This window comes from Tyto alba, unplaced genomic scaffold (assembly GCF_018691265.1).
Source record: "Tyto alba isolate M040663 unplaced genomic scaffold, T.alba_DEE_v4.0 Super-Scaffold_23, whole genome shotgun sequence".
Taxonomy (NCBI): domain Eukaryota; kingdom Metazoa; phylum Chordata; class Aves; order Strigiformes; family Tytonidae; genus Tyto; species Tyto alba.
The window spans coordinates 29,049,286-29,057,415 of NW_024881297.1; the positions used below are offsets into that span (position 1 = coordinate 29,049,286).

At 60.0% G+C, this 8,130-nt stretch overlaps 1 protein-coding gene across 1 annotated transcript; it reads right to left on the reverse strand.

Annotated features, from left to right (window-relative positions):
- On the reverse strand, nucleotides 1-7,859 carry LOC116964538 (twist-related protein 2-like). Its single transcript, XM_042796731.1, has 2 exons — nucleotides 7,166-7,859; nucleotides 1-844 (listed from the first exon to the last, which is right to left on the reverse strand). Exon 1 carries the CDS (start codon nucleotides 7,655-7,657, stop codon nucleotides 7,172-7,174), a length of 486 nt encoding a protein of 161 aa, XP_042652665.1. The 5' UTR covers nucleotides 7,658-7,859; the 3' UTR covers nucleotides 1-844; nucleotides 7,166-7,171.
- Between the last annotated feature and the right edge of the window lie 271 nt (nucleotides 7,860-8,130).

Genomic DNA, 8,130 nt, shown 5'->3' on the forward strand with positions numbered 1-8,130 from the left:
GGGAAGAGGGAAGGGCTGGGTGCTTAACGCCTCCAGCCTTATTTTCCAATAATTTCAAAGAAATTGGGTTGTTCCAACGGAGCGGGTGATTCTGAGGCACGTCCACGGGGTACAAGTGAGTGGAGGGCGTCGTGAGCCTCGGGGTTCTTCGAGGGGTTCAGCAGCCACACACCCCCCCCCCCAAAAACCTGCTCCGCGTGCCGGGCGGCCGTTCCCACCGCGGCATCGTTGAGGCGCAGGGAGAAAAGCGGAGCCGGGCTGGGCGCCGTGCTCCATCCTTGGCCGGACCCTCGGCCGCTGCGTTTTCGTGTCCCCGGGGGAAGCAGCAGCTCGAGCCAGTCCCGGCGGGGCTTATCCTGCCCGGTCCTGGCAGAAGGCAGCTGCCTGCACGTCCTGGCTGGCTGCGGGATGCGGGGGGGGGGGGGGGGATGCAGGGTTGGGGGGGGGGGACGGAGCCCGCTGAGCCGGGGACATCAGCTTCCCGGCAGGCTCGGGGAGCAGGCGGCTAGTGCCGGAGTAGATCAACTCGCCTATTTCTTACCTGCGAGCCAAAAATAAATTACACCTCAAAGAGTTTCATACACAGCATCCGAACAAGCTCGTTCCAAGCAAAACCGCCAGGGTCCTGGTTCGGGTCCCTCTGTCCCAGCCCTGGGGTTTGGAGAGGGGTCAGAGCAGCCCCGGGCGAGGGGGCCGGCGGGGTGGGACGGGGCTCGTGCTCTCCTGCTCGCCGGGGAGGCTGCTGGCGGATTTGGGGGTTCTGGAGGAGAGCAGGATGGCTGGGTCTGGGTGCCCGGGTGCTGGCGAGCTGCTGCTTGTTTCCATCGAGGCGGAGGCGTAAGACCTACGGGGAGACAGGCAGGGTTCAGCCTGGCTGCCAAGTCACCGAGGTTTTGGCTCGGCGCGGCCAGCCCGGGCTTCCCAAAATCGTGCAAAATCCGGCGCTCGGCCGGGAAGCCGGCGGGGAGAAGAGCCGCGTCCTGTTGCTGGCTCCCGAGCCTTCGTGCTTCGCATTCGCAGACTTCCCCGTAGCCGCAAGAGTTTTGCACGGGGCGAGCTGGGGAAACGGCCCCGCACCTGAGCCTGGGACCGTGAGCGGTCCCAAAAAAAAAAAAAATCGCAGCGTTTACCCCCAAATTTGCTTCTCTGGGAAGATGAAGAAGAGAAGCGGCTGGACCGCTCGCCTCTCCTTCCCTGCCCTCCGCGGGGAGGACTGGCGTTATCCTGTGATGAATGTCCCCTCTCTAGCCTGGAGGACGACAGGCTGTCCCCAGGGTGGGTGACGTTGGGGGGGGGTGGGGACCCCACGGAGCTGCCGGACGCCTCCGGCTGCCGCCAGCCCGGAGCCGGGGGCCGCGGCGCCGGTGAACCGAGGCCAAGAGCTGGGCCTCATCCAGACCTCGGGCAGGGGGAAACGTCCCCGGCAAGACATGGCTCCAGCAGCTCTTGGGGGACGGGGCATGGGGCGAGGGGGTGAGGGGAATCAAGCCCTGGGGGGGGGGGGGGGGGGCAATGGCTTCATTTTGCTGGGCCTGGCGCTGTCTGGGCTTCCTCCCCATCACCCTCAGGTCTCTGGTTTTATTTCATCCCACACACACACCCCCCCCCTCCTGCCTTGGCTTTGCCTCCTGCTTTTCTAGTCCTTCCTTGCGCAACATCAGAAACCTTTAACTCTCCGGAGAGGAGCCTGGAGGGGAATAAATCAAACCCTCCAGTAATTCACCCCGGGCACTGCTGAGGTAATGCAGCCAGGGGCTGGCAGGCTGCTGGGGGGGGGCGTTGCAGATGGGGCAGAGCTTGCCTGAGCCGGGCGGCAGAGAGAAAAAAAAAAAAAAAATAAAATAAAATCCCCAAAGCCCGATGCATCCCCTTGGGACCGCGATCCCAAAGGTCTGCGATGGCTGCTGTGCGCATCCACAGTGCTCAAGGGCAACGGTGCCCGGCACAACGGGCAACCGAAAAGGCTGGTGTCCAACTGGCACAGCCCAGGGATGTCCTGGGGTGTGGGAAGCACACGAGCAGCCCGGCCCAGCCCATATACAAGTTAATCATCTCCCCTCGCCTCACGGCACGGCCGGTCTGAAGCCAACCAAGGCTCGTGCCAAATAAAGCGCTCACGGCGTGATTTTTGAAGGCTGCTGGAGGGCTGTGGGAGCCTCCGGAGGTGCCCAGCCCCGCTCCGAACGGGCTGAGTTTGGGGATGGACCTTTCACGGGGCTGGCGTGGACCAGCCCACGGAGCCGGGGAGACGCAGTGTCCTGCGAGCCCATCCTCAACGCCCTCCCCTCCCCTCCGCTGCGTTAACACCCTCATCCCTGGTCAGGTACGGCCCTAGAAAAGGACATTAAATGCAAAGCCCGTCTTGTTAACGCATCTCCTTCGTTCCCCCTCACATCCCAGGTGCATTCCGGTGACACTCGGCGATGAAATACGGGTTCGTTTCAAAGGCATTCCTCCGGGCTAAGCGAACGCAGCTGAGAGCGAGCGAGCCTGTCTCCTCGCGGGGATCGTAAACCGGCAGACATTTTAATGCTCGTGAGGGCTGGCTCTGTAATTTTATCTCTGCTTTAATTTTAACTAAGCCCGAGTAGTGCTGAGAACCTGCCTTCCTGAGATGGAGAGGAGCCCGGTCCCCCTGGGCAGGTTCGGTGTTGAGCTTTTCCGTCTTTCGTAGAAAAGTGGAAGTTTTTGCTGGGGAAAAATGTTTTTTTCTGGTGGCGAAATTCACAGCAGCCTCAGTCGCCCCTTTGACGTGTCCTAGTGCCGGATGCTCTCCTGCCAATGCTGGAGAGGGGTGGCTGGGCAGCCTGTGGCTCTCCCGCTGGGAATGGTGGCAGAGCAGCTCGGGACAGCGAGGTGATGCCACCCCTTGCTCCTACACAGCAGCCGGGGTGTCCCCTGACAGCCCCGGCGAGGTGTGGGCTGCTGGGGCTCGGGCTGAGCATCCCCAGCCCCATCGGGTCCTGCATCCTTCCCCGGAGCCAGGGCAGGAGCTCAGCCCTGGGATTTTGGGGAATGTCCTGCATCACTCACCCAGGGCGGCTCCTCCTGCCCCCGGGCACCAAAGCTGGAGCCTCCAAGGCACCAAACATCTCGTCTTCTACCCGTCTGTCCTGCAGACGCCACGGTAAATGCTACACCCGCTTGTGGGGGGAAACAGCAGCCTTCGGAGGAAACTTCTGGCCTCTTAACATGCTCTATGCCAGAGAGAGGAGCAAATCCCAGAAGTGTCCGGCCAGAGCGCGTGGATGGGAGCACGGCTGGTGCTTCACATGGCCCTTGACCCCGATGGAAAAAAGAAAAATCACCCGGGGCACAGATTTCCCAGGATTTGGGCAACTCCTCGCCTCTTCTGGGAGCTCAAACCAAAAGTGAAAGGAGGAGCCCAGCGCCTGGGCTCACCCTAACCCAGCCCGGGGGGTCCTGGGCCACCTTGGCCAGTTTAACCAGCAGTGAGCAAACGGACCCGCTTCTGGCTGATTGGAAAGGACCGAGCCAGGGTGGCAAGGCAGCTCAGCCGGATGGGACCGTGCCTTCTCACCAGTCTGCAGAGGGATCTCAGCTTTTTGAAGCAGATGCTGCTTTAAATGCATTTTCTGAGCAGATCTGAATAGGGAAAGGAGCTCTCCCCAAGCTCCTTTAATACCCTGGTGCATTAATGCTGTGCAATGAGATGTATTTATAAATAAAAGAAAATGAAACAGCCACCCGACAAAGCAGACTCCAAGCAAGAGCAACAGTCCCCAAAGGGAAGATTTATCCAAGGTCTTCCAGGATAGACAATTAAGTGAGGGCAACGCGAAAAAGACAATAAATCCAGGGAGACAAATGAAGGGCAAGGAATATCACCCCTTACAACTCCACCAGTCTTCCCCCCTCCCGCCCCCCCCAGCAGTTTCAGCTTCCAGCCTCATTTTCTCCTCCAGCAGGAAAAGAAACCATTTTAATGTGCTCAAGACTGTGCTGAAAAACCGTGAGCTTGGGGGACTTCAAACATTATTTTTCCTGCCTGAGGGCTCAATCCCTCTTTCCCCGGATGATGTCTCCTGGTTAACAAGGGCATATTCACATCCAGCTATTCCAGCACCCTTTGATATTTAATAGGCTGAGTTCCAGTGGAGACCAGTATGCCGGTGCTCGCAGCAGCCATTAGCTGCTTTACATTATAAAATTACAGTCCCATTGCAAGCACTGGGTTAATTCACTTACAGGAGAGAGACGCAGCCTTTCCAACTCCAGCATCGCTTCCCCTGCGGCTGTTCCCTCTTTTTGGTCTTTGCTTAGCAAATCCTCCTCCCATTACTTCCCTGCCCGACTGGGAGTTGCTAATTGGTACCCGAATACTGCTGCAGGTTGGCACAAAGCAGATTATTATCTATTCAGCTGGAGGATGCTTCGCCTTAAGGCAAGCACCGGAGCCGCTTGGGATGAATATTAACCAGCAACGATAAGCACACGGAGCGTACCACGCTCACAGGACATGAGGGATTTTACACGGAGGCTTTTTCATTTAGCAGAGAGGTCTTTAAGATCACTAAGGGTCTTTAATCCCTCTGTTTATCATGGGAACACAACTCCTGCCAAGCGCTCAGCTTAAATAAACAGGTCTACAAGTCAACGGCCGGACGCAGAGCTGCACGTCAGCCCACACACGCGTGTGCCGAGAGCGACGGCCCCGAGTCTGGGGGGCGGTGGGGAGGGGGACTCAAACCCACCCCCCCCCACCTCCCCAAGGCCAAAATGCCTTCAGCTGGGCTTTAACAGTGCGCCCGCCTCCCCAGCACAGACTTCATCAGCACAGTGCTCTTAAAAACCATCCACCAAAGAAACCCGCGCTCCCGCCGGGCTCTTCCCACCTCTCTGGTGAATTGAGGAGGGGGGGGGCGAAGCCGTGTCGAGCAGCCCCCGTCTTTTGGGAGGGTGCACGGAGCACCCCGCCTCCCCCCGAACAGGCTAACCCAGCTGCAAACTGCAGAACTCACAGGGCTGCAAAAACGTGATGCCCACGAGAGGGAGGCTCGGGGTGGGGTGGGGGGGTGGAGGATACAGGCTTGTTCTGCTTGGGGGGCTCAGCATCCCGAGTGCCCCCGGCAGCTTTTTGATTTCTTGGGGTGAGAACAAACAACCACACACTTCGCTTCTGGCTGTCCCGGAGGGGATGGGGAACCTGGCAGCACCCAGCCACAGCTAAGGGGCAGCAATTCTGCTTCCAGCAAGGACGGGCTTTCATATTGTTAAATGATGGGGTCTGCCCCAAATACATGAGGGGTCGATACATGGGTTTAGAAAATGGGCAGTTTTCCTGTTGGTTAGAAGAGATCGTCGCCGGGCTGGCAGAAAAATGAGCGCTTAAATGTGGCACCTCCTTAAATGAAATAACCAGGGAGCTGGTCAGGAGCGCTTGCACCTACAGCTGCAGATCTGACCCGAAATTCAGGGCTGTTACGTGGCAAAGCCCAATGGCAGGAGGGTCAGCGGTGCTTGAGGAGGTGGGGGGGGGACACAGACACAGGCCACGGCAGAAGGTCCCCCACTGCCCAGGCATCACTTGGGCCACTTTACAGCAATTTGCTGATTTATTTTGTCTCAGAAAGACCATTTCCCTCCCTCTCCCACTTCCTCTGGCCTTTCAAACCGTGGCACCAGGGTGGAGAGAGGATTTTTTTTTTTATTTTTTGCGCTGCGGCTTCCCCCCAGACGTACCCTAAAAGTGAAGGCACTGGGAGCCCCCCGTCCTCGGTGGGCTGTGCCCGTGATGAGGTGGGGACCGGCGGTCTCACACCAGTCCCTGCCCCAGCTGGGGGTCAGCATGGCTTAAATTAGGGTCTCGTACCTGCTCAGAGCTTCTCATAGCAGGGTCTGGACTTTCTCGTGTTATAAATTTGCTGTTTCTACCTGCAGGGAGACCACGGCTGGGCACGGGGCCCCGGGTCCCTGCACTGAATCGGGACTGCGGCAAGACCAGCCAGGAGGAGAAATGGCACGCAAGGAGGGCGCGTGAGGCCGACCCCAGTTGCTGGCAGAAAATAATAAGAAAAGGGTCTTTTGTGGGTAGCCCTTGGTGGTGGGTGCAAGAAAAATGAGTCCTTTTTCAGTTGGCTTCCCCAGAGGACGTGGCGGTCTCTCACCCCCAGTGCCAGGGCCGACACAAGGCAGGGGCTCGTGAGTCACTGCCCGAGGAAAGCCAGAAGTCCTGACGCTGTTTTGGGGACAACGGGGACTCATGAGAGCTGGGCTGGCCTCCCATGAAGTGTCCCCGAAATCCACGGCTTGGGACTGTCACCCAGAGCTTCCTCCAGGAAATGTTAGCACGTAGCTGACCCTTCTCCCCCCCGGGTCCCCCTTTCTCCCAGTCTGACGCCACCTAAAGCGCTGAAAATGGGACTATTCCCCTCTCCCCTCACAGCTTTGCCGGTGCTTGAAAGGACGCTCAGGCGGTGGCTGGATGGTGCTGAGTACATCGAGCAAGGGGCGCAGTGCAAGGAGCGGGCAAACCTCGCTGCCCCGGCATCCTCGCTCGAGATTTTATTCCCCGCAGCGTAGGATGCTTTGCAGATCCGCCGGGATTCCGGATCCCGTCTTATCTGCAGGGCTTTAGGAGAGGGGCAGGAGGAAGCCGGGCAGGCTGGAGGCCCCAGGGCCACCCGACAGCTCCAGGCACCGGCCACCGAGTTCGCCCGGGTGGCCAGGAGAAGGCTGGAACGGTGGGAGCCACGGACGGCAGCGGGGCGGCCGCCGGCCTCGCTCGTGCGGCTTTGACACCTCAGTAACCCAAGCACATTCAGGAGGGTGTCTGCTGATTTACGCGCCCTCCCGGCTTCCCGTGAAGGGGATAAATCAGATTTTTTTTTTTTTTTTTAAAGCCCTCGTTTTAAACCTTTCACTAGCCTGCCCCGGACCGGACCCTGCTAAATGAGATCGGTCGCTTTAGGGCTCCGCTGCTCGGCCCCCCCCCCCTGCAACGTCCTACCGGCCCCCGGCGAGGTTGGGAACCGCCACCTCCTCCGACCGCCGGCGTCTGGGGTTCGTTAAAGCAAATCGCTTGCACGTGGAGCGTGAGGAGGGGGCGGCTGCTGTGCGTTTCCCCCGCAGGCCCGGGCTGGGGAGACGCGTGGAGGACTGCAGGAGCGTGCGGAGGTGTCGGCGGGGAGAGGTCGGTACGTACCCCGGCTCAGTGGGATGCGGACATGGACCAAGCCCCTTCCATCCTCCAGACGGAGAAGGCGTAGCTGAGCCTCTCGTGGGCCAGGTAGTTGCAACTGGTGATCTTGTGGTCCAGCTCATCGCTCTGCAGGACCTGGTACAAGAAGTCTATGTAGCGGGCGGCCAGCTTGAGGGTTTGGATCTTGCTGAGCTTGTCGGAGGGCAGCGTCGGGATGATCTTCCGCAGCTCCGCGAAGGCGTCGTTGAGCGACTGGGTCCGCTGGCGCTCCCGCACGTTGGCGATCACGCGCTGCGTGTGCACGTCCTCGAAGGACTGCGGGACGGGGCTGCGCTTGCTCCGCTTGCCCTGCGGCGAGGGGGCACCGCAGTCCTCCGCCGGCTTGCCCCCCTGGCCACGCTTGCGGAGGCATTTCTTGTGCAGCCGCTCGCCTTCCTCCTCGCTGGTGACCAGGCTGCCTTCGGGGGAGTCCGGGCACATGCTTTCCTCTTTCATCTTCTTCTTGCAGGCGAAGGGCTCGGGGCTGGGGGGCCGGGGGGCGGGGGGGGGGGGGCGTTTCTCACGAGATGCGACGGCCACAGCGCATCGGCAAGGCGGCCTGGAGGGGATCCAGCGCCCGCTCAAGAGGTGCAGCCTGGAGCATCCACCCTTCAGCCTCCCCAGACCTCCCAAGCCTTGCAGAGCCCTCCAAGGAGCTCCGTTGGTTTTTCCTTTGGGCTACGGAGAGGAGGGCGTTCGAATAACTTTGGGGAATGGCTCTTGCTGATAGGGTGAGGAGGACCGTGGGCGGACCAGGCACAGACCAATGCAGCCGTGCAAGGTAATGCAAACATCAGTGGAGCTTATGGGTTCCAGATTTCCTCCCTCCCTCCTCCACCGACACCCCCAAGCCCTCCGGCACAGATGCTCCTGCCTGCTGCCCGGATGTCAGGGGACATTGCCTATGCTAATGTGAGCACCAGCCATGG

Coding starts and splice junctions, on each gene's coding strand:
- LOC116964538 (XM_042796731.1), bottom strand. CDS start 7,657: ATGAAAGAGGAAAGCATGTGCCCGGACTCCCCCGAAGGCAGCCTGGTC.